This window comes from Strongylocentrotus purpuratus, unplaced genomic scaffold (assembly GCF_000002235.5).
Source record: "Strongylocentrotus purpuratus isolate Spur 01 unplaced genomic scaffold, Spur_5.0 spur5_scaffold_16, whole genome shotgun sequence".
Lineage (NCBI taxonomy): Eukaryota > Metazoa > Echinodermata > Echinoidea > Camarodonta > Strongylocentrotidae > Strongylocentrotus > Strongylocentrotus purpuratus.
The window spans coordinates 3848890-3875557 of record NW_022145601.1 but is presented as its reverse complement, the minus strand read 5'-3'; the positions used below and the strand labels follow the sequence as shown (position 1 = coordinate 3875557).

The following is a 26668-nucleotide window of genomic DNA, read 5'->3' as shown; positions in this document are numbered from 1 at the left end:
GACCATGAGATGGTACTTTGCAATAATCAGTAAGCTAGGGCAGAAAATGCATCAGATCAGTATCGCAAAATATTTACATTTCATAGACAATATACACTACAATTTCGCTAAATCTCTGAACCAACTATCTTTCTGCTTCAACTATAAAAATATATCTAAACGTATACATTTACATCCTACAAACCATATACTGAATATTGAAATGCCGTCAAAATTATGAACCAAGTTCTTTTCATAAGCAGTTGAACATTAATAACGTTATAATTATGTGTATATATACATTGCATAGACAAATTTGTACAAGTTTCTTTTATTAAACTCCTTCAATTTTAATAAAAGCTGTATTTTATAATAATAATAATGATAATAATTTTTTAAAGTCCACTCCAAATGTCAAAAGAGTGTTTCCTTGTAAACATTTCAACGTTAATAATAACTCTGAGTATGTACACCTCATCACCCAAACGCACTAGAATATAGTCAAAAATAAGTTTCCGAAGTAAATTGGAGTAGTCGGTATTGGTCATTGTTGGTTATTTTACCTGACTGCTAAGAAGCATAAATGCTTGAAAGTAATCAACCAGGCGGCCGACGGCTTTAGGTCTTCTCCGAGGGACCTGGTAATAAGGATTAATGCCTTTCCAAAGGGCACTAGCGCATCGACTTGGTTTCGAACCCGGGTCACCGGATTACGAGACCACTGCTCTACCAACTGAGCTATCGTGCTTATAGGGTAAGGGAGGGGGGGGGGGGGCTTGGGGGAAAAACAATTCAAAAGTGGTTTATTTCTAATTTCATAACGGTGGTTTACAAATACTGCTGACATGACATCATTTTCCGAGATTTTACCTCACTTTTTTAGTATGGGTAATTGTGTATGCGTTTGTTGGAAAATGACAAATTCCTAAATTTACAGCCAGGCAAGAAATATGCTTCTTGAAATGCCTACATTTCAGGGCCCGCGAAACGGCGGGAAACAGGAGCCTCGAGCTCCCTCTCCCCCCCCCCCCTCCCCACAATTTAGGAAAATAAAATTAAAGAGAAATCGAAAGAAAGAGACCAAGAAAGAAAGAATAATTAACTGCCATTGTCACAAAATAATGAGGTATCAAAATACGCTCATCTGACCGTGATTAAATGCCTAAAACCCCTGAAATTCCGGGGCTCTGCCCCCTGGACCCCGCCTAGGGCCCTAAGGTGGACCCTAAGTTGCTAATCTGACGGTAATTTAATGCCTAAAGCCCCTGAGCTTTTGGGGGCTCCGCCCGCTGGACCTCACGCCAATTAGTGTCCTGCCAGTGTCACAATAAGGTATCAAAATATGCTCATCTAACCGTAATCAAACGCCTAAAACCCCTGAGCTTCCGGGAGCTATGCCCTCTCGACCCTACCAGGGCCTTAAGGCGGGTCCCTGAATGATTATCTGACCGTAATTTATTGCCTTAAACCCCTGATCTTCCGGGGCGAACAATTATGTTCATCTGACCGCAGGCGTGTAGCCAGGGGGGGGGGGGGGAGGGAGCGGTGGTGGCAGTCTCCCGAAAACGCCGGCATAAAAAAGAGAGAAGAGAAAAGAAAAAGGACGTGGGAAAAAAAAATGAGCAGACAAGAACATTTTTGAAATTCACATAAGGATTAAAGATAAAGACCAGTTTTAATATGGTCATGCGATTGCATTGTGAAAGAAACGTTGTGGAATCGATCAGAAAAGGTTGATCATCTAGCATATAAGTATGGTGTGTACTGCAAGGTTCTGGAATCATCAAAATGATAATAAATTTGGCCCAGTCTTCATAAAGTTATAAGCACTGTACACAGAAAGAAGTATATGGGACTACGCACACGTGAGCGACACATGCGTTATATCTCTCACACACCAATAGATAAACTAATTTACCAAATATATCAATTAGTAGGCGGTTTCCCGGCAAAATTGTTATCATCATGTATAAGTCAAAACATATTCTTTCACATGATTGGTAATAAGAGCTTCCATTTCATTTTTTGAAATTGGGGCGTTTCCAATACTGGTCTTAACCTTTAAGAGTCGAGCACGGTACAGCGAATAGTCTTCGTTCTCTAATAGTTTTAATGAAACGTCAAAGCTTCCAGCTTCGCGAAGGAGCGGGAAAAACTAAATTCAGACAAGCATTAAGAGTCGAGAATTGTAATACAAATCGTCTTCTTTCTCTAATGATTTAATGAAACGTAAGAACTTCCACGCTTCGCGCGGGAGGGGGAAATCTGAATTCAGACGAGGATTATTTTCGAGAACGGTACAATGAATCTTCTTCTTTCTCTAATAATTGAATGAAACGCCAAAGCTTCCGCGCTTCGCGCAGGAGAGGGGGGGGGGGGGACTGAATTTAGACAAGGATTTAGAGTCGAGAACAATACAACAAATCGTCTTCTTTCTCTAATGATTTAATGAAACGTAAAAACTTCCGCGCTTCGCGCGGGAGGGGGAAAACTGAATTCAGACGAGGATTGAGAGTCGTGAACGGAACAACGAATCTTCTTCTTTCTCTAACGATTTAATGAAACTTAAGAGCTTCCGCGCAACGCGCGTGAGGGGGAAACTGAATTCAGACGAGGATTATTTTCGAGAACGGTACAACGAAGACATAAAATCTACAATAAAAAAAATAATCCCTGATCCGTGACTTTCATGTAATTTGACGCTAAACATAGCAATACGGAATGCAATAATATACCCTGTTATGATTCAACAAAATAATATAACATTTGTATGGTGACAACTTGTATAAATAATAATAATGATAATAATAATAACAAATATTTATGAAGCGCACTTTTCTTATAACTTACTCAAAAACATTTATAACTCTCAGTAAATAAAACTGGTTTAACATGTTTCTGAAAGGTTTCCAGGCATTGAATGTTTCGAATGGCACTTGGCAGCTTGTTCCAGAAGACTGGTGCAGCATGCACAAATGCACGGTCCCCATAATGGGTGGTTCTGGTTCTGGGGACTTCTAGGATGTTAGAGGCAGAAGAACGGAATGAGTAATGGGATTGCTTTATGGTGAGGAGATCTTTCAGGTACACTGCAAAAACAGGGGGGGGGGGGTTAAATTTCTAACACCAGTATGGTATTGAATTTTTTTGACACCATTGGTGTTATTTTTAACGCCGGTCAGATTTAAGCATGCATTAATAATTACTTGGTGTTAAGTAACATAGTGCTGTTTTATGCTCGGTGTTGAAAGTTTCATCACGTGATTTCGTTTAAGGTGGTTGATTGGTCGAATAAGTTTTCACAAAGTGTACGCGCGCTTAATGATTACTTTACACGTGTTCACAGAAGAATACATTTATAATGATTTGTTAAGCAAATTATGACAATGCATATCAATTTTGTGATTTGTATTTTCCTTTGGCAATTATTGACCAATAGATTATTTGTCCGATCTTGTTACAATTACATTAACGTTTTAGCAATAGATATATTGATTATAAGATTACTACTAACCAAGAAACAACATGCATATTTATTGTAAATTCGTGTACCAGCCTATATCATTTAAATGTTAATCTTGAAATTACTTCAAATGATATATGTGATGGAGTTAATAATGCAATGGAGATTTACCTATTGGTGGACAGTTGCCAACATCGATTATGAATTATCAGTTTACCATTGGTTCTTCTACCCTGGTCGATAATGGTCGATAATAGGAAATATGGAATGTGGGACCATTGGATCAACAAGAATATAAACACCAAAAGTGGAATTGAATTTGTTATGATTCCAGATATTGTTGTTAATCTACACCAGTAGGAGTTGTCAAATATTACCACCAAGAGTGGAATTGAATGTGTTATGATTCCAGATATTGGTGTTAATCTACACCAGTAGGAGTTGTCAAATATTAACACCAAAAGTGGAATTGAAATGATCTATTTCCAGAAAATGGTGTTAAGTAACATCAGAGGAGTTGTCCGATTTGGATACCAAGAAAGAGTTAAATTGAACACATTTGGTGTTAATTTTAACACTCTGGTTTTTGCAGTGTACTCAGGTGTAGTGTTGTGGAGTGCCTTAAAGATACTATGTCCCTTTTGCAGCCAACCTCCAATTCTGTAGAACTTTGCAGGAATTGTGAATATGCCATGTTAGTCCTATCTGTGAAATTTAAATGTTAACAGTCTCATCATATTCAAATTATGCAAGAAAATCCGTTTACTTGCTAGACTTCACTATCAGACACTATTGAGTAACTGACTGGTTTTTTTTCTTTGGTAAAAACATACATAAAATGAGATGTAAAGGGTACATGAGCATTTGTCTACATCAATAACCCACTTCTTGTAAAGGCTAAAATTAAACTGATTGAATCTTTGTGCAGCATAAAACGTACAGCCATTCGGTACAATGGTCTGAATATCAAGACTATTACCTATTGGCTCTATAGCTCCTTAGTCGATTCGACAACTAATAGTCATTATTCTCGTACTAACAGACATTTTCAAGCCCCCTTCTTTTTAGGGAAGTTCTAAATTAGTATTATCTTTCAAATGCCGTTGGAATTTAACCATTTCATTTTTTTGGCCTGCAAATGGGACATAGTACCTTTAAAGACAACCGTTAGGATTTTGTATTCAATCCGTATTTGAACTGGAGATAAATGGAGAACCAAAGATTGATAAACAAATTAAAAGCAAATGTGTCGACTTTGGCAGGTGTTCTAGAATTTTTAGCGGTACTGTTTTCAAATCGAATCTGTCTATTAAGGTCGCACAAAGGAAACAGAAATTTACCCCTATAGGCATGTGACGTATAGGCCTACAACATTTTTTTTTCTTTATTTACGTATACATATATTGAGTCATTATACTATTCTTGATAAAAACAGAGTGGAGATGGATGTGTTCTTAATGTCAATGACTTCGGGAGGTTCACTACCCTCTCCCGATCCGCTTATGAGCAACTTAAATCTGCATGCACCAATATGTCCGCTAAACTTTAAAAGACACTTTTTGGTTTTGGTTTTGTTGATTCTATTTTTTCTCTTCCTTCGTAATACCTGCCTTAATAAATAATAATATAATAATAATATTTAACTTTTATATAGCGCTTAATACAAATGTCTCTAAGCGCTTTACAAACATACTATTACCCCCTCTCACAATTTGTCGGTGCCATTCATCTAATAAAAGGCTAATACACTTTTAAACGATAATGAAGATTAATTTCAGCCTTTATAAAGTTCGCGATAAATTGGAAAGTATCTCGATCTTTATTTTTTGAAAATCCGCAGGCGAAGAAGCAATACCACATTGCTCTTTTAAGTAAATTATTGGTGTCATTGACACAATGCAAGCTGGTAAAAAAAAAAAAAAAAGTTAAAATAAATTTGACTAGCCAAGAAATATTAAAAAATCCGCGCGTATTTCACATGAAGAGCTTTAACATAAGGGACAAATCTGGAAGTTCTAAATAAAACTGTCTTCAGAGTGCTACATTTTTCATTTCCCCCGTTTGTTTCTGCAGTCGCCATTCTTGGTCAAGTATTTCAGACACGAAACCTGCATATTTCAAAATGGCATTCTGTGCAGAAGAAAAGCGAGTTCAGTGTAACAGCAAGTACATGTGTGTATTTGTGTTTATGCTGTTATTCTCGTTTGTGGAACCGGAAGAAGAGCAGTGTCCAACATCATGTAAATGTGCATCTGCCTATGTCTACTGTCGCAATCAACTACTTACCGAGGTTCCGACTGCCAACATATCTCTTGGAACTAGGGGAATTGATCTATCTAAAAATAACATTCGTATGATCCAGACGGAATCCTTTCCAAACCTGACCAGCCTACAAAGATTGATTCTAAACCGCAACGCCATATCTATTATTGAACCACTTGCATTTCAGCACATGTCGGCTCTCACCATTCTATACCTGTCTAACAATCTCATGACTGACGTGAGTTTCATGAGCCTCCTCCCGAAGATCTTCTTGATCGCGATTTCAAATTTAATCCAGTCATTGGCTATCAAGGATTCTCCCTTTGTGGTTTTCGATTCCCTTGACATATCCTTTAATTTCATTAGATCTTTTGCAGACAGTTGTGTTGTCATCACTGATCTATCTGCCGATTCATGCGGGATCAGGGTTTTTGACATACCAGAATCCCAGACAGCGTATGCTGTGCGTACGATCACCATGAGAAACAACTTCATCAGGTCTCTTCCAGATCTAAGTGGTCTCCCCCGCCTTCAGCTTCTAGATCTGCAAAACAACCTCATCCAAAGAGCTGCCCATGTTATACCACACAAGCTCAAATCTCTGTCACTTGACAACAACTCACCCAGCTCTCTTCCGAAGATCAGGCTTGGTCAAAGCCTCACAGTGCTCAAGATAGGTAGAAATCGCATCGAGTCACTTGTTGGGTTTGGTGACACTAACGCATTAGAGATCCTTGACTTGAGTAACAATTCTTTACAAGATGTATCCCACATACCTATAATGGACGGACTTAAATATGTAACGCTTTCCCATTGTAATCTTCATGGTACGTTGGAAGTAAACAAGACAATATTCCCAAGCCTCGTATATCTTAACGTTGCATACAATGATATTACAAATATTTCCGTACTAGAAACAAAGCGTCCAGATGGGATAAGTCAAAACTATGCTGTCATCAATTCAGTCTTCACTTTAAAACTGAGTGGGAATAGACTCAGTGATCTTAATTTTCTCAAATCTTTTCCAAATGTAAGAACCCTTGAAGTGGATGACAACGATATTTTGGCATTCAACCGACACAATCCCACATCCTTTCAACAACTGCATGTGCTATATCTTCAACATAATAAGATATCTGAGGTGGAACAATTCCAGAATCTGACTGACTTGCATATTGTTTCATTTCTCGATAACTATATTACTTACGTTAGTCCAACGGCTTTCCTGGGGTGTAATAATCTAGGAATACTTGTGTTGAATGATAACAGACTAGTTAAATTGCCAGCATTGACACAAATATTTTCAAACTTTGTTAGTCTCCACGTGAGAAATAATGAAATAAAAGAAGTTTTTCTTAATAATCTAGAGTTCAAATTCTTAACTTCAATTGATCTTTCTAGTAATGGGTTGACTAACATTACGTTAAACGGCGGTCTGGCTCTTACCGAGGTCCTGCTGCAAAACAACAATTTGTCAACATTTGACATGTTGGATCACTTACCAAGATTATCTATTGTGAATATGAGTTACAACCAGATATCCAACGTGAATACTTGCGAGTTTAATTCGAACACAGCAATTACATGTGTATTTGATGGAAATTTGTTGCCAGTTTTAGTTTTACCATATACATCCACCGTTCGATTTCTTTATGCCCGAAAAAATAGAATCGAAAACTTAACGAGAATTGTCCCTTTTGCGCAACATTCCGTGGCAAACGCTACTACTGACCACTTGGCGTGTAGGATAAAGAACTTATATCTCGATTCGAATTTGATTTCATACCTACCCTCGTTCATATTCGAAGGTTGTGATCAGCTCATGACCCTCTCCTTGTCTGATAATCCTATCAGTGTAGTTGAGATGAGCGTATTCCTGAATCTCCCTCAACTTGTATCACTGGCAATATCGCACACACTAATTCCTTACATGCCCTTTGAACAATTGCTCTCCCGGCAAGGTAAGAGCATGTTTCATTCGCTGTACATGGATAATGTGACCCTCTTCCATCGACGTGATGCCAGCAACGAACCACTTAATCTCACGTTGGCACTTGACAGGGAACTATTCCTACGATACAACTCCTTTATCACCATTCCATCAATTAAAGCGATGCATGTTGCGGAACTAGATCTGTCATTTAATAACATCAACCTTCTGGAGCGAGATTCTTTCAAGTTGACACCAAGAATCTCGTATTTGAATCTCAAGGGTAATGCCATCACAAGCATACAAATGCATGCACTGAGATTCAACATGCACCTTGTCTTGGTAAACCTCGAGGACAATCACCTTCAGGTCATCGGCCATGAAGCACTTGTGAAGATGGGCCACTTTGATTTCCTGCTCGGTAACAATGACCTTGTCAATATCTCACCCCTGACCCTGCCAGAAGTCTCTCGTTCCATTTCTTTCGATCCCAATCCTTGGCGCTGTGACTGTTCCCTGCATCCATTGTACAGATGGTACATGCGTTCCAACGAAAACACGTTGACCTGTTGGACACCAATACATCTTCGAGGAAGGACCCTTGCCACACTGACGGATGAGGAGCTATGTCCGCTGATCAGGAACGTCAGCAACGAAAATGATATTTCTGGTGAAGAAGCGCCAGATATTCTAAGCAATGGGGTAAAGAAACTAGAGTTAAAGAAAAGTATTCAAATCCTTGCAGGGGTGCTGTTTATTTCGAGATTCCCTGGGCCGCGATTCGTGCAAGGTTGATCCTTCTAAAACCTACCAGTGATACAAATATGACGGTTAATGAAATTCAAGAAACAAGCCTTATTGAAAGTCTTCTTGTACCTCGGTATCGTGTGCTTTCTTTAACCTTCAAGATAGAGTATGTCGTAGGGAAAGGGTGCATGTGAAAATAATTTTCAAGATACAAATACAAAAACTCAGTTCTTGATCTAGCTGCTGCAGCCTCTCGTGAAAAAAATGGTTTACTAACATATTCAAACTTGATGCATACTTTTTAACAAATGTTGTTCTTGACAATGAATTTTTCAGTAGAAAATCTGTAATTTACCTGTAGTGGAGGGGAAAATGGAAATAATAGTTGTAATAATAATAGGCATTTCTAAAGCGCCGTCTATCTAGAAATTCTTTTTCGAGGCGCATTTATTATTACCCCGGCTTTAGCCTAGCTGCCGTATACAGCGCTCCAGCATTTCAAGGAATTAATTCCTGCCAGGTACCCATTTACATCACCTGGGTTGTGTGTGGCAAATGTAGATCAATGTAAATAATAACATGTACATTGATCTAGCCTTTTAGCTTTTTGTTTAATGTCGTTAATGTTTATAAATGTTATTGAGTACTCTTCATCTAAATTAATTGTGAAAGAAAACTTGTGGCACTTATTGGGAAAGATTGATTAAGTAGTACAGTAAGAATTCATGTTTGTAAGCTGTTCTAGGTATTAGAATAGTCAAAATTGAAAGAAATTGAAGTCACATGTACTGCACACTGAAATGAATATAAAGACTTACATACATGTCTCAAGAAACTTTGCTCACAATTTTTATCCTATTTCTCATCATAATTATTTGAGATATGAGGGGATTTTATGAGTAATCCTTTTCATGGGATGTTTCTTCTAGTGTATGCCTTTCCAACATGAGAAGAAAGAGAAAGTTCACAACTTATTTTATTATTTGCCCAAACCATGGACCTACTACGTTTTCTGTAAATAATTTCAGGTAATAAAATGGTCTCCTCCTGAACTATACTAGGCTGATTATTTATCTCTTTTTTCTTAAATCCGAACCGAACAGCAGTTGAATTGTTGTTGACTCGCACCAAGGTTATTGATACCGTTGTAATCCATATAGATGTTGCGCCTTCGCTATTTTTTTTGTTATTCATCAAGCATCGTTCATTTATCCATGCACGGCAATTTGAAATAATTTTAAATACAAAAAAAAAACAATACAAAGAAAAAAATGTTATTGGATTTTAAATGCATATATTATGTGGGTTAGGTGTAGGGAATTGGAGACCGTAGGGAATTGGAGACCACTAAGCTTGAACCCATCACTGTCTGTCTGTGTTGGCTCCAATATTGCTATTCTGCCATATGTGGCATTTAACAATTATACTACTGCATATATCCAATTCATTTCGAAGACTACAATGCGTTCTCTCTCCGAGAAAATTGGCAAAATTGACCAAGATAAGCAATGTTGATCTTATATAAAAACATAATTTTTCCCTAAATGTTGTGGTGTATGCAGAAATTCAGGGGTGGCTCTTAAAAAGTAGTTTTAAAAGGAAGTTTATGAAGTGTGCCAACCAGCAAACAAAACTTATGGCCATTGTGTGTTGTGATTGGGTGTTGCAATGCACATAATGAATGGTGTCTGATCAGAAACGTGTGTAGGCAATTGGGGACACCAGGTTCAAGATGGGGGCCTACTTTCCTCCAGTTGTTTATTTCATGTTGAAAGACTACCATAAAACATATTTGGTGGTTCGTGTCACCATTCTAATTTGAATGCATTTAAAAAGTTTTTAAGAAGTTGTTTCTATGCTGTAAGTTTGTTCAATGTAAAATTCACATTGCCAGAACATTATTCTGAAAGTATTTAAACATAATTTAAAGCACCTTTATTACTGTAAATAAAAAGCTACGGAAATATTTTTGGCCACATTGTTTTAAAATTGTCTTAAAATTACAGTAAGTTTATTTGCTGCATGTATCTCTTTCAAAAAGTGTTTGAACTAATTATAACAATTCCATTTTCATTCAAAATATATTTAAAATGCCTTGATTTGTAACTATCCCTTATTACCTACACATGTAGGTAATGAGAGACTTTTGGTGATGGCGTCATTAATCATTGATATCTTATTAATCAGTTACATCATGACCACAATTTTGTTACCAAATAAAGAGAAGAAGTAACTGAAGAGAAAAAAAAACTTTCTGTATGTGTAACATTTTCCATGTTTATGTAAATTATGCAAATGTGCTTAAGGGTCTCTAATTTCCAACACCTACCCTATATCATGATGCTTTGCTCAAGGCAAATTCCATGATATAATTGGAGCTGATTGATATTTAATGTTGTTTCATTTGATATAGGCCTAATTAATTTATTTCATAGCTTCATTACTTCAAATATTTTGTGTGCTTTATCATATATAATATGTCTTGTAATAAAGGTGATATAAGTTTTGAAAATATAACATGTTCATTTGAAGAAAATGTTACATAGCGGTTGTAGTTTTGTTTTTATATATATACTTATGCTAGTGTCAACAATCATATCTGATTGATACACGTCTGTAAAAACCCAATATACACACAAACACACACACACACACACACACACCCCACACACAAATTTAATGTGCCTTTCAAATCGCACCTATATTCAACTGTTATACATATTTGCCCCGTAAATCATGGGTACCTTAAAGGTACAATGTCCCTTTTGCAGTCTACATCAAATTATGTAAAACTTTGTAGCCGGGAGTTCTGAATATGTCATGTAAGTCCTATCTGTAAAATGTAAACATTAGCAGTGTCCTAGTATTCAGACTAGAGAAGGAAACCCGTTTACCTTTTAGACTTCACTGCCAGACACTATTGGATGACTGACTGACATGTTTCTTCTTTGCGGGTAATAGCATACATAAACTGAGCTGTAACAGGTACATGAGCATTTGTCTACATCAATAACTCAGTACGTGTATATGGTTAAAGTTAAACTTATTGAATCTTTATGCAGCACCCAACGTGCGACCATCCAGTAAAAGGGTCTGAAAATCAGACTATTACTTAGGTGATTGCAATCACTTAAGTCGATTCGACATATAATGGTCGTTTTTTTCCCACAAAAAGCCATTTTCAAGCCCTTTCGTTTCGAGGGAAGTTCTAAATTAGTACTGTCTTTCAAATACCGTTGGAATTAAACCTTGTCATTTATTTTGGTCTGTAAATGGGACATAGTACCTTTAATCACCTTCATACTATTGAAGGCAACGAAATCTAGGATATGAAATCTACTTATTCCATATAACTTAAATTTGTACCGAGTATACAGAAGAAAAAAAAACCTGCAAGCTACGCTGACAAATTCAAACAGACAAACGGGCCATCCCTATCGCCCTAGAACCATGACATGAAATTGTTCAATTTATTTTTACTATTAGTAGTAGTAGTAGTAGTAGTAGTAGTGGTAGTTGTAGCAGCAGCAGCAGCAGTAGTAGTAGTAGTAGTAGCAGAAGCAGCAGCAGTTCTTGTAGTAGTAGTAGTAGTAGAAGTAGTAGTAATAGCAGTAGTAGTAGAAGTAGTAGTAGTAGTAGTAGTAGTAGTGGTAGTGGTAGTATTTGGCAAAGACAACATTGAACAAACGGTGAATATTATACGATAAAGTTTGAAGTGAGTCTCATGGATGCCGGGAAAAGAAAACAAACATATTGACTAAATAACTGCTCACAGAAGGTCTGCTATTAACATCCAATTTTCTTAACATGAAAAGCACAAAAAAGCACGATGCAAAAACTTATAAATTGCAAGTATAATATAAATATATATTGCCGCTCTGTGTACACGTATTATGGCACCAGAGGAACGAAATATTTTGTACACATAAACCAAAGATTGTATGTACGCAGGAACCTGAAGAGGGCGCTGTGCAACTAGCGTAAACAATGGCTACAACTAAAAAAAAATCCTCAATGTTTCAGATTGTAATGAACTTCAGAAATGTTCAAAATGCATACCATGCAACAGAGATACCTACGAGCGGTTTAAATAATAATAATATTTAAGTTTTATATAGCGCTTAATACAAATGTCTCTAAGCGCTTTACAAACATTCATTACTACTACATAACACCTACAATAACAAAAAAGTCATGTAATTTCATGTAATTTGACACTATTTAAAAGATACGAATAAGGAATAAAATAATTTACCCTGTCATGATTAAAAAATATAATATTGGTTTGTTGACAAATTGCAGAAATGGAAAACCAAAGATTGATAAACAAATTAAAACCAAATGTGTTGATTTTGGCAGCTGTTCCAATAATATCGATTGGTAAATGGGTGTAATAATCGGGAGCGCCAGGAGGGACAAATCTGACTGACATGAGCGCTATACAAGAACCCATTATTATTATTATTATTATTTCTGTTTTTATAATAAAACCTTTCTATAAAGTTCTTACAAAGGAAATAGACAGTTTGCCTCTGTAGGCGTTTATAGATAGGTTCTACACTTGACAAAACCTGAGTGGAGATGGATGTTTTCTTAATGTCAATGACTTCGGGAGGTTCAATACCCTCTTCCGATCTTATTATAAGCAACTTAAATCTGCATTTACCAATATGTCCGCCAAAGACTTAAAAGACACTTTTTGGTTTTGGTTTTGTTGATTCTGTTTTCTCTCTTTTTTTCGTAATACCTGCCTTAATGAAAACATCCCTCCCAATGTATCGGTGTCATTCAACTAATAAAAGGCTAGTACACTTTTAAACGATAATGAAAGTTAATTTATGCTTTTATAAAGTCCATTAAAAATTGGCAAATATATCTATCTTCATCTTTCAAAAATCCGCAGGCAAAGAAGTAATAACTATAAAACTCTTTAAAGTCAGTTATTGGTGTCACTGACACAATGCAAGCTGTTAAACAATTTTTTTGATATGTTTATCATTTGTCTAGAAAGAAAAGAAAACGAAATTACGTGGGTATTTCGCGAGGAAGGCATAAAAGATAAGGGACAAATCTGGAAGTTCTAGATAAAACTGTCTTCAGAGTACTACATTTATCATTTCCCCCGTTTCTGCAGTCGCCTTCCTTGTTCAAGTATCTCAAACACGAAAACTTCATATTTCAAAATGGCCAACCCTGCATTCTGTGCTGAAGTAAAGCGAGTTCAGTGTAACACTAGCAATTACATGTGTGTATTTGTGTTTATGCTGTTATTCTCGTTTGTGGAACCGGAAGGAGAGCAGTGTCCAACATCATGTAAATGTTCATCTGCCTATGTCAACTGTCGCAATCAACTACTTACCGAGGTTCCGACTGCCAACATATCTCTTGAAATTAGGGGAATCAATCTATCTAGAAATAACATTCGTATGATCCAGACGGAATCCTTTCCAAACCTGACCAGCCTACAAAGATTGATTCTAAACCGCAACGCCATATCTATTATTGAACCACATGCATTTCAGCACGTGTCGGCTCTTACCATGTTGTACCTGTCTAACAACCTCCTGACTGACCTGAGTTTTATGAGCCTTCTCCCGAAGATCTCCTTGATCGCGGCATCAAATTTAATCCAGTCATTGGTTATCAAGGATTCTCCCTTTGTGGGTTTCGATTCCCTTGACCTATCCCTTAATTTCATTAGATCTTTTGTAGACAGTCGTGTTGTCATCACGGATCTATTTGCCGATTCATGCGGGATCAGGGTTTTTGACATACCAGAGTCCCAGACAGCGTATGCTGTGCGTACGATCACCATGAGAAACAACTTCATCAGGTCTCTACCAGATCTAAGTGGTCTCCCCCGCCTTCAGCTTCTAGATCTGCAAAACAACCTCATCCAAAGAGCTGCCCATGTTATACCACATAAGCTCAAATCTCTCTCACTTGACAACAACCCACCCAGCTCTCTTCCGAAGATCAGGCTTGGTCAAAGCCTCACAGTGCTCAAGATAGGTAGAAATTGCATCGAGTCACTTGTTGGGTTTGGTAACACTGACGCATTAGAGATCCTTGACTTGAGTAACAATTCTTTACAAGATGTATCCCACATACCTATAATGGACGGACTTAAATATGTAACGCTTTCCCATTGTAATCTTCATGGTACGTTGGAAGTAAACAAGACAATATTCCCAAGCCTCGTATATCTTAACGTTGCGTACAATGATATTACAAATATTTTCGTACTAGAAACAGCGCGTCCGGATGGGGTGGGTCAAGACTATGCTGTCATCGATTCAGTCTTCACTTTAAAACTGAATGGGAATAGACTCAGTGATCTTAATTTTCTCAAATCTTTTCCAAATGTAAGAACCCTTGAAGTGGATGACAACGATATTTTGGCATTCAACCGACACAATCCCACATCCTTTCAACAACTGAATGTGCTATATCTTCAACATAATAAGATATCTGGGGTGGAACGATTCCAGAATCTGACTGACTTGCAAATTGTTTCATTTCTCGATAACTACATTGCTTACGTTAGTCCAACTGCTTTCCTGGGGTGTAATAATCTAAGAATACTTAAGATGAATAATAACAGATTAATTAAATTGCCAGCTTCATCGCAATTTTTAAATTTGATAATTCTCGAATTGAGAAATAATGAAATACAAGAAGTTTTTCTTAATGATCTGGAGTTCAAATTCTTAACTTCAATTGATCTTTCTAGTAATGGGCTGACTAACATTACATTGAACGGCAGTCTGGCTCTTACTGAGGTCTTGCTGCAAAACAACAATTTGTCAACATTTGACATGTTGGATCATTTACCAAGATTATCTATTGTGAATATGAGTTACAACCAGATATCCAACGTGAATACTTGCGAGTTTAATTCGAACACAGCAATTACATGTGTATTTGATGGAAATTTGTTGCCAGTTTTAGTTTTACCATATACATCCACCGTTCGATTTCTTTATGCCCGAAAAAATAGAATCGAAAACTTAACGAGAATTGTCCCTTTTGCGCAACATTCCGTGGCAAACGCTACTACTGACCACTTGGCGTGTAGGATAAAGGACTTATATCTCGATTCGAATTTGATTTCATACCTACCCTCGTTCATATTCGAAGGTTGTGATCAGCTCACGACCCCCTATAAGTGTAGTTGAAAAGAGCGTATTCCTGAATCTCCCTAAACTTGTATCACTGGCAATATCGCACACACTGGTTCCTTACATACCCTTTGAGCAACTGTTTTCCCAAAGTAGGAACATGTTTCATTCGCTGTACATGGATAATGTGACCCTCTTCAATCGACGTGATGCCAGCAACGAACCACTTAATCTCACGTTGGCACTTGACAGGGAACTATTCCTACGATACAACTCCTTTATCACCATTCCATCAATTAAAGCGATGCATGTTGCGAAACTAGATCTGTCATTTAATAACATCAACCTTCTGGAGCGAGATTCTTTCAAGTTGACACCAAGAATCTCGTATTTGAATCTCAAGGGTAATGCCATCACAATCATACATATGTACGCACTGAGATCCAACATGCAGCTCATCTTAATAAACCTCGAGGACAATCACCTTCATGTCATCAGCCATGAAGCATTTGGAAAGATGGGCAACTGTAATATCCTGCTCGGTCACAATGACCTTGTCAATATTTCCCCTCTGACCCTGCCGGAACTCTCTCGCTCTCTGTCTTTCGATCCCAATCCTTGGCGCTGTGACTGTTCCCTGCGTCCATTGTACAGATGGTACATGCGTTCCAACGAAAACACGTTTACCTGTTGGACACCAATACATCTTCGAGGAAGGACCCTTGCCACACTGACGGATGAGGAGCTATGTCCGCTGATCAGGAACGTCAGCAACGAAAATGATATTTCTGGTGAAGAAGCGCCAGATATTGTAAGCAATGGGGTAAAGAAACTAGAGTTAAAGAAAAGTATTCAAATCCTTGCAGGGGTGCTGTTTATTTCGAGATTCCCTGGGCCGCGATTCGTGCAAGGTTGATCCTTCTAAAACCTACCAGTGATACACATATGACAGTTAATGGAATTTAAGAAACAAGCCCATTTGAAAATGTTTAAGTCTTCTTGTACCTCGGTATCGTGTGCTATCTTTAACCTTCAAGGTAGAGTATGTCGTAGGGAAAGGGTGCATGTGAAAATAATTTTCAAGATACAAATACAAAAACTCAGCTCTTGATCTAGCTGCTGCAGCCTCTCGTGACAAAATTGGTTTACTAACATATTCAAACTTGATGCATACTTTTTAACAAATGTTGTTCTTGACAATGAATTTTTCAGTAGAAAATCTGTAGTTTAGTGGAGGGGAAAATGGAAATAATAATTGTAAAAATAATAGGCATTTCTGTAGCGCCGTCTATCTAGAAATTCTATTCCGAGGCGCATTTATTATTACCCCTGCTTTAGCCTAGCTGCCGTACACAGCGCTCCAGCATTTCAAGGAATTAATTCCTGCCAGGTACCCATTTACATCACCTGGGTTGAGTGTGGCAAATGAAGATCAATGTACATAATAACATGTACATTGATCTAGCCTTTTAGCTTTTTTTAATGTCGTTAATGTTTATAAATGTTATTGAGTACTCTTCATCTAAATTAATTGTGAAATAAAACTTGTGACACTTATTAGGAAAGATTGATTGCGTAGTACAGTTAGAATTCATGTTTGTAAGCAGTTTTAGGTTTTAGAATTGATAGTCAATATTGAAGGAAATTGAAGTCACATGCACTACACACTGAAATGAATATCAAGACCTACATACATGTCTCAAGAAACTTTGCTCCCAAATCTTCACTATTTCATTTCATATTCATTTCAGATATGAAAGGATTTTTTGAGATTTTTTTTCTACTAAAGTGTATGCCTTTCCGAGTTGAGACGAAAGAAAAAGTTCACTTATTTTATTTTTCGCCCAAATCCAATATTCTCTCTAAATAATGTCAGGTAATGAAGGGGTCTCCTCCTAAACTACTTAGCCGATTATTTATCTCTTTTTGTTTTTAATTTCGAAACCGAACTATAAAATGTTGTTGACTCCCATCCTCCAAAGTGATTTATACGGCGTCTTGGTTATTTTTGTATTCATCAAGCATCGTTCATTTATCCATGTACGGCAGTTTGATATGATGATGCCCTACTCTAGACAAAATTTCATAGTATAATAAGAGCTGATTGATATTTAATGTTGTTTCATTTGATATATGTCTCATTTATTCAATTCATAGCTTCATTACTTAAAATATTTTGTGTGCTTTATCATTAATATATGTCTGGTGATAAAGGTGATATAAGTTTTGAAAAATAATATGTTCATCTGAAGAAAATGTAACATAGCGCTTGTAGTTTCATATTCATATGTTGTTTGCTGGTGTCAACATCATCGTTGAAAGTCATGTATTAAAATTTTATTGTGATAACTGAAAAAAAAAGATTGAGGTTGAATTTTTAGTTTTATTCTTTGAATCATCCTTACAAAAACTAAATTCATTGATTCATCTAAATCCCATAGACTTGTTGTTTTGTTTAGTAATTAAAAATTAAAAACTTCTTGAAAGAGATTTGTTTTTGTTTTTTGTTTTCTGTTTGCTTTGTGGGAATAGTCCACTCACACGCATATTTATTATTATCCTACAAATGGTTATTCTCTTTTATTATGAAATCTAGCAGGTCACATTTCGTTAAATTGTGTTATTCCGAATGTTCATAGGTCCGAAAGGTTCGTTATTCTGAAGGTTCGTGATCCCGAACGGTTGCTAATCTGAAGGTTCGTGATCCCGAAAGCTCACTACTCTGAAGGTTCGTGATCATGAAAGGTCACTACTCTGAAGGTTCGTGATTCCGAAAGGTTGCTAATCTGAAGGTTCGTGATCCCGAAAGGTTGCTACTCTGAAGGTTCGTGATCCCGAAAGGTTGCTACTCTGAAGGTTCGTCATCCCAAAAGGTTGCTACTCTGAAGGTTCGTGATCCTGAAAGGTCACTACTCTGAAGGTTCGTGATCCCGAAAGGTTGCTAATCTGAAGGTTCGTCATCCCAAAAGGTCTTTACTCTGAAGGTTTGCCATCCCGAAAGGGCGCTACTCTGAAAGATTGTGATCCCGAAAGGTTGCTACTCTGAAAGATTGTGATCCCGAAAGGTCACTACTCTGAAGGTTCGTCATCCCGAAAGGTCACTACTCTGAAAGAGAGTGATCCTGAAAGGTTGCTACTCTGAAAGATTTTGATCTCGAAAGGTTGCTACTCTGAAAGATTGTGATTCCGAAAGCTCACTGCTCTTAAGGTTCGTGATCCCGAAAGGTCACTACTCTGAAGGTTCGTGATCGCGAACGGTTGCTAATCTGAAGGTTCGTGATCCCGAAAGGTTGCTACTCTGAAGGTTCGTGATCCCGAACGGTCACTACTCTGAAGGTTCGTGATCCCGAAAGGTTGCTAAATAAATATGAAGGTTCTTGATCCCAAAAGGTTGCTAATCTGAAGGTTCGTGATCCCGAACGGTCACTACTCTGAAGGTTCGTGATCACGAAAGCTCACTACTCTCAAAGTTCGTCATCCCGAAAGCTCACTACTCTTAAGGTTCTTGATCACGAAAGCTCACTACTCTGAAGGTTCGTCATCCCGAAAGGTCACTACTCTGAAGGTTCGTGATCCCGAAAGGTTGCTACTCTGAAGGTTCGTGATCCCGAAAGGTAACTACTCTGAAGGTTCGTGATCCCGAAAGGTTGCTAATATGAAGGTTCTTGATCCCGAAAGGTTGCTAATCTGAAGGTTCGTGATCCCGAACGGTCACTACTCTGAAGGTTCGTGATCACGAAAGCTCACTACTCTGAAAGTTCGTCATCCCGAAAGCTCACTACTCTAAAGGTTCTTGATCACGAAAGCTCACTACTCTGAAGGTTCGTCATCCCGAAAGGTCACTACTCTGAAGGTTCGTCATCCCGAAAGGGTGCTACTCTGAAGGTTCGTGATCACGAAAGCTCGCTACTCTGAAGGTTCGTGATCCCAAAAAGTCGATACTCTGAAAGATCTCCAAAATCTCCAAAAATGAAATAGGGCTCATATTTCCACTTCTTCGACCGCTAATTATGCCTTTAAATTGTTTTTATCAAGAGGTCAGTCATCCCTTTACACTATTTATCATTTTACTCCTGTATCCGCTTTCCTATTAACGTTTCGTTTATTGAGGTTCCTTTTTTTCAATTTTCTTAATTACGAGTCCTAAGTTATTTTCAGTTAACACATTCCGAAAAGTGTATACCTTTCAACCTCCCCCATATAGCTTTAGATAAATGTATGTAGTTTATAGCCCATTTTTTATATAAAATACGAGGAAGATCAAACAGCTAAATCTTGCACAATCCACCTCACACACAATTTAAAACGCACATAAAAAGTGGAATAATAAGTCATTGATTTGTTTTACAAAAACACATATTTATTGATATTAACAAAACTAATTTTGAGTCCCTTCAATACCAACAAATATTAACATCATCATAATATCACACTAACATGTTTCTTGTTATTTCCAGAATTGTGAAGTCACGTCACAAATTCCTATGATAATAAATATTCACTTTCATGCAATTTCTATTTTTATTTTTCACTCTCTTTTTTTTCATAGCATAGTGAAGTACCCTGAAACAGCTAAAAAATGATATATATACGCAAACGCAAATCATCTACAGATCACTCTTGATCACATAATGATTACCTCAACAGGTTGAAGAGCGCCATCTATTACTCAACCAGTGATAACAGCATCAATGCACTGTAAACTCTTTCACACACACACACACACACATCTCTCTCTCTCTCTCTCTCTCTCTCTCTCTCTGTATATATGTATTTACATATATGTATGTATATATATATATATATATTATATATATTTATATTTTATATACATTATATTTATTTATATTTTATATATATTATATCGAGGCATTTATCTTCCTTCTATATATTCCTCCTTTCTCTTTTCGTTAAATTGTGTTATTCCGAATGTTCATAGGTCCGAAAGGTTCGTTATTCTGAAGGTTCGTGATCCCGAACGGTTGCTAATCTGAAGGTTCGTGATCCCGAAAGCTCACTACTCTGAAGGTTCGTGATCATGAAAGGTCACTACTCTGAAGGTTCGTGATTCCGAAAGGTTGCTAATCTGAAGGTTCGTGATCCCGAAAGGTTGCTACTCTGAAGGTTCGTGATCCCGAAAGGTTGCTACTCTGAAGGTTCGTCATCCCAAAAGGTTGCTACTCTGAAGGTTCGTGATCCTGAAAGGTCACTACTCTGAAGGTTCGTGATCCCGAAAGGTTGCTAATCTGAAGGTTCGTCATCCCAAAAGGTCTTTACTCTGAAGGTTTGCCATCCCGAAAGGGCGCTACTCTGAAAGATTGTGATCCCGAAAGGTTGCTACTCTGAAAGATTGTGATCCCGAAAGGTCACTACTCTGAAGGTTCGTCATCCCGAAAGGTCACTACTCTGAAAGAGAGTGATCCTGAAAGGTTGCTACTCTGAAAGATTTTGATCTCGAAAGGTTGCTACTCTGAAAGATTGTGATTCCGAAAGCTCACTGCTCTTAAGGTTCGTGATCCCGAAAGGTCACTACTCTGAAGGTTCGTGATCGCGAACGGTTGCTAATCTGAAGGTTCGTGATCCCGAAAGGTTGCTACTCTGAAGGTTCGTGATCCCGAACGGTCACTACTCTGAAGGTTCGTGATCCCGAAAGGTTGCTAAATAAATATGAAGGTTCTTGATCCCAAAAGGTTGCTAATCTGAAGGTTCGTGATCCCGAACGGTCACTACTCTGAAGGTTCGTGATCACGAAAGCTCACTACTCTGAAAGTTCGTCATCCCGAAAGCTCACTACTCTTAAGGTTCTTGATCACGAAAGCTCACTACTCTGAGGTTCGTCATCCCGAAAGGTCACTACTCTGAAGGTTCGTGATCCCGAAAGGTTGCTACTCTGAAGGTTCGTGATCCCGAAAGGTAACTACTCTGAAGGTTCGTGATCCCGAAAGGTTGCTAATATGAAGGTTCTTGATCCCGAAAGGTTGCTAATCTGAAGGTTCGTGATCCCGAACGGTCACTACTCTGAAGGTTCGTGATCACGAAAGCTCACTACTCTGAAAGTTCGTCATCCCGAAAGCTCACTACTCTAAAGGTTCTTGATCACGAAAGCTCACTACTCTGAAGGTTCGTCATCCCGAAAGGTCACTACTCTGAAGGTTCGTCATCCCGAAAGGGTGCTACTCTGAAGGTTCGTGATCACGAAAGCTCGCTACTCTGAAGGTTCGTGATCCCAAAAAGTCGATACTCTGAAAGATCTCCAAAATCTCCAAAAATGAAATAGGGCTCATATTTCCACTTCTTCGACCGCTAATTATGCCTTTAAATTGTTTTTATCAAGAGGTCAGTCATCCCTTTACACTATTTATCATTTTACTCCTGTATCCGCTTTCCTATTAACGTTTCGTTTATTGAGGTTCCTTTTTTTCAATTTTCTTAATTACGAGTCCTAAGTTATTTTCAGTTAACACATTCCGAAAAGTGTATACCTTTCAACCTCCCCCATATAGCTTTAGATAAATGTATGTAGTTTATAGCCCATTTTTTATATAAAATACGAGGAAGATCAAACAGCTAAATCTTGCACAATCCACCTCACACACAATTTAAAACGCACATAAAAAGTGGAATAATAAGTCATTGATTTGTTTTACAAAAACACATATTTATTGATATTAACAAAACTAATTTTGAGTCCCTTCAATACCAACAAATATTAACATCATCATAATATCACACTAACATGTTTCTTGTTATTTCCAGAATTGTGAAGTCACGTCACAAATTCCTATGATAATAAATATTCACTTTCATGCAATTTCTATTTTTATTTTTCACTCTCTTTTTTTTCATAGCATAGTGAAGTACCCTGAAACAGCTAAAAAATGATATATATACGCAAACGCAAATCATCTACAGATCACTCTTGATCACATAATGATTACCTCAACAGGTTGAAGAGCGCCATCTATTACTCAACCAGTGATAACAGCATCAATGCACTGTAAACTCTTTCACACACACACACACACACACATCTCTCTCTCTCTCTCTCTCTCTCTCTCTCTCTCTCTCTGTATATATGTATTTACATATATGTATGTATATATATATATATATATTATATATATTTATATTTTATATACATTATATTTATTTATATTTTATATATATTATATCGAGGCATTTATCTTCCTTCTATATATTCCTCCTTTCTCTTTTCGTTAAATTGTGTTATTCCGAATGTTCATAGGTCCGAAAGGTTCGTTATTCTGAAGGTTCGTGATCCCGAACGGTTGCTAATCTGAAGGTTCGTGATCCCGAAAGCTCACTACTCTGAAGGTTCGTGATCATGAAAGGTCACTACTCTGAAGGTTCGTGATTCCGAAAGGTTGCTAATCTGAAGGTTCGTGATCCCGAAAGGTTGCTACTCTGAAGGTTCGTGATCCCGAAAGGTTGCTACTCTGAAGGTTCGTCATCCCAAAAGGTTGCTACTCTGAAGGTTCGTGATCCCGAAAGGTTGCTAAATAAATATGAAGGTTCTTGATCCCAAAAGGTTGCTAATCTGAAGGTTCGTGATCCCGAACGGTCACTACTCTGAAGGTTCGTGATCACGAAAGCTCACTACTCTGAAAGTTCGTCATCCCGAAAGCTCACTACTCTTAAGGTTCTTGATCACGAAAGCTCACTACTCTGAAGGTTCGTCATCCCGAAAGGTCACTACTCTGAAGGTTCGTGATCCCGAAAGGTTGCTACTCTGAAGGTTCGTGATCCCGAAAGGTAACTACTCTGAAGGTTCGTGATCCCGAAAGGTTGCTAATATGAAGGTTCTTGATCCCGAAAGGTTGCTAATCTGAAGGTTCGTGATCCCGAACGGTCACTACTCTGAAGGTTCGTGATCACGAAAGCTCACTACTCTGAAAGTTCGTCATCCCGAAAGCTCACTACTCTAAAGGTTCTTGATCACGAAAGCTCACTACTCTGAAGGTTCGTCATCCCGAAAGGTCACTACTCTGAAGGTTCGTCATCCCGAAAGGGTGCTACTCTGAAGGTTCGTGATCACGAAAGCTCGCTACTCTGAAGGTTCGTGATCCCAAAAAGTCGATACTCTGAAAGATCTCCAAAATCTCCAAAAATGAAATAGGGCTCATATTTCCACTTCTTCGACCGCTAATTATGCCTTTAAATTGTTTTTATCAAGAGGTCAGTCATCCCTTTACACTATTTATCATTTTACTCCTGTATCCGCTTTCCTATTAACGTTTCGTTTATTGAGGTTCCTTTTTTTCAATTTTCTTAATTACGAGTCCTAAGTTATTTTCAGTTAACACATTCCGAAAAGTGTATACCTTTCAACCTCCCCCATATAGCTTTAGATAAATGTATGTAGTTTATAGCCCATTTTTTATATAAAATACGAGGAAGATCAAACAGCTAAATCTTGCACAATCCACCTCACACACAATTTAAAACGCACATAAAAAGTGGAATAATAAGTCATTGATTTGTTTTACAAAAACACATATTTATTGATATTAACAAAACTAATTTTGAGTCCCTTCAATACCAACAAATATTAACATCATCATAATATCACACTAACATGTTTCTTGTTATTTCCAGAATTGTGAAGTCACGTCACAAATTCCTATGATAATAAATATTCACTTTCATGCAATTTCTATTTTTATTTTTCACTCTCTTTTTTTTCATAGCATAGTGAAGTACCCTGAAACAGCTAAAAAATGATATATATACGCAAACGCAAATCATCTACAGATCACTCTTGATCACATAATGATTACCTCAACAGGTTGAAGAGCGCCATCTATTACTCAACCAGTGATAACAGCATCAATGCACTGTAAACTCTTTCACACACACACACACACACACATCTCTCTCTCTCTCTCTCTCTCTCTCTCTCTCTCTGTATATATGTATTTACATATATGTATGTATATATATATATATTATATATATTTATATTTTATATACATTATATTTATTTATATTTTATATATATTATATCGAGGCATTTATCTTCCTTCTATATATTCCTCCTTTCTCTTACAAAGAGATAAGTTATCTCTTTGTGTCTCCTCTCTCTCTCTGTCTCACTTTCCCTCTCTTTTTCACTCTCTCTCTCTCTCTCTCTCTCTCTCTCATAACACGCGATATCACTCAATTTTTCTTCCTACCTGATGCCCTATTACCTTTTCTTTCTTTTCCCGCTCTTTATGTGACAGTGGATGGTTGCATCAGAAAAAGAGTACATGGTAGAACGAAATAAAAAAGGTATCGGACTAGCAGTACAAAGAAATCCTTGAGTTTTCCTTTTGCAAAATAAAAGTGTACACGATCTCCGTTGAATTACTGTATTGATTAATCTCTATGTTTTAATTAAGTGATGGAATAGGACGCATGCCAATTCTTCAAGTCCTTTCAGTATAAACAGTCTTTCACGAAAGGGGATGATAATTGTACACCCTGAATGAATGGATAGAAAAGGAAGACAGCAAAGACGAAATGGGAAAATAAAAGAGAAAACATGAAAGACAAAGGCGACAAAACGGAGTCATTTCAGCAGAAGGAGATGAAAAATAGTAGTAATAGTAGTAGTAGTAGTATTCGTAGTAGTAGTAGTAGTAGTAGTAGTAGTAGTAGTAGTAGTAGTAGTAGTAGTAGTAGTAGTAGTAGTAGTAGATGAGGAGGAGAAGGAGGAGGGGAATGGGGAGGAGGAGGAGGAATTACAGTAGTGATATAAGAAGAAGAACCACCACCACCACCACCACCATCACCACCACCACCATCACCACCACCACCATAACAATAACAACAACCAGAACATCAGCATCAACAACGACAACACGGAGAAAAAGGAGGATGAAGAAAGCAGGAGAAGAATGGATGAAAGAAAGAAAGAAAGAAAGAAGTAGAAATAAAGGATGCTTCATGTGTCAAAGCAAGCATTAAGCAGACTGTTAATGTCAAGATGTCAAGAAATTTGATATCATCAGATGTCTTGGTTTTAATAGTCTCAGTTCCTGATAACCAACAAAATGATGACAATTATTTTTTTGTTCTCAAACAATGTATTAAAAACAGTGCTTAGGATAATAACAATATTCAATATACCACCTACAGGTGTTGCAAACCACATATACGGTGAGCCATACATTATTAAAGAATATAAAAGGTGAAATCCATCCATTATTAAATGAAAGTGGCAAATTGAAATTAATGACATAATACAGTTAAAGCTAGTGCGATTATTTTAGATAGAATCACGATCTTCGATTTTCATTAAAATCACTCTACATTTTAATTTCATTTATTTTTGAGTTCTGAATACAAAATATATTCAGTATACACTAAAACATAATGAAGAAATATGAACTTATTTCAAACAGAACTGGCCAGGGCTCCATGATAAGCTAATATAAGCGTCATGCCTTGTGAACCCTCACAATTAAGGAGATGAAAAAGCAAAATACATAAACTAGGGTGTACCTGGTGGAGCAAAAGTACAGCAAAGAGAAGAGAAGAATGATAGGTAGAGGCTGAAAAGAGAGAAAGAGAGAGAGAGAGAGAGAGAGACAGAGACAGAGACAGAGAGACAGACAGACAGAGAGGGAGAGGGAGAGAGAGAGAGAGAGAGAGAGAGAGAGAGGGAGAGAGACATACTAAAGTCATTTTTATATTTTTAATTGAGTGAACGATTAATATCATAATCATAAAATAAAGTATACATACACGGATCTTATCACAAGTATTAAACTGAACCAGCAATGCATATCATCCTTTAATGCATATGATATCAAAGACTTAAGTTGTGTTTTATTTTACCTGAGACGTTTGTGTTAATCATAATACAAAAACAAAATAAACAGGGGGAGTATTGGATAGAGTTAGTTGAGAAAACATGTATATACAATGTACAGAATATGCTTTTATTTACTTTTATAGTTACGTACAATATGATGTTAATATATCAGTTGTACCTTGTTTTTCATGTTTAATTTCCCTTATTTTCTTCTTTTGCTTCTTCTTCTTAAAAGAAATAAATGAACGTAACTACAATGTTTGTCTACCCGGCTTACCCCCCACCCATTCCCCACTTATCCTCCTAATATCAAGAGAGGCGAAAGAAAGACAGACGAAGTTGTGAGA

At 37.3% G+C, this 26668-nt stretch overlaps 1 protein-coding gene across 1 annotated transcript; it reads left to right on the top strand.

The window, feature by feature from the left end:
* Nucleotides 1-6182: 6182 nt before the first annotated feature.
* On the top strand, nucleotides 6183-14822 carry LOC115924810 (phospholipase A2 inhibitor-like). Its single transcript, XM_030987661.1, has 4 exons — nucleotides 6183-6531; nucleotides 7666-8304; nucleotides 14094-14393; nucleotides 14752-14822. The coding sequence occupies exons 1-4, from the start codon at nucleotides 6183-6185 to the stop codon at nucleotides 14820-14822; spliced, it is 1359 nt and encodes a 452-aa protein (XP_030843521.1).
* Nucleotides 14823-26668: the final 11846 nt, after the last annotated feature.

Excerpts from the sequence above, each read along its gene's own strand:
- LOC115924810 (XM_030987661.1), top strand. The coding sequence starts at position 6,183 with ATGAGAAACAACTTCATCAGGTCTCTTCCAGATCTAAGTGGTCTCCCC. Across the intron at positions 6,532-7,665 it reads TTCCCATTGTAATCTTCATG|GTAAGAGCATGTTTCATTCG; the intron begins GTACGTTGGAAG and ends TCTCCCGGCAAG. Across the intron at positions 14,394-14,751 it reads CCTCACAGTGCTCAAGATAG|AACCCTTGAAGTGGATGACA; the intron begins GTAGAAATTGCA and ends TCCAAATGTAAG.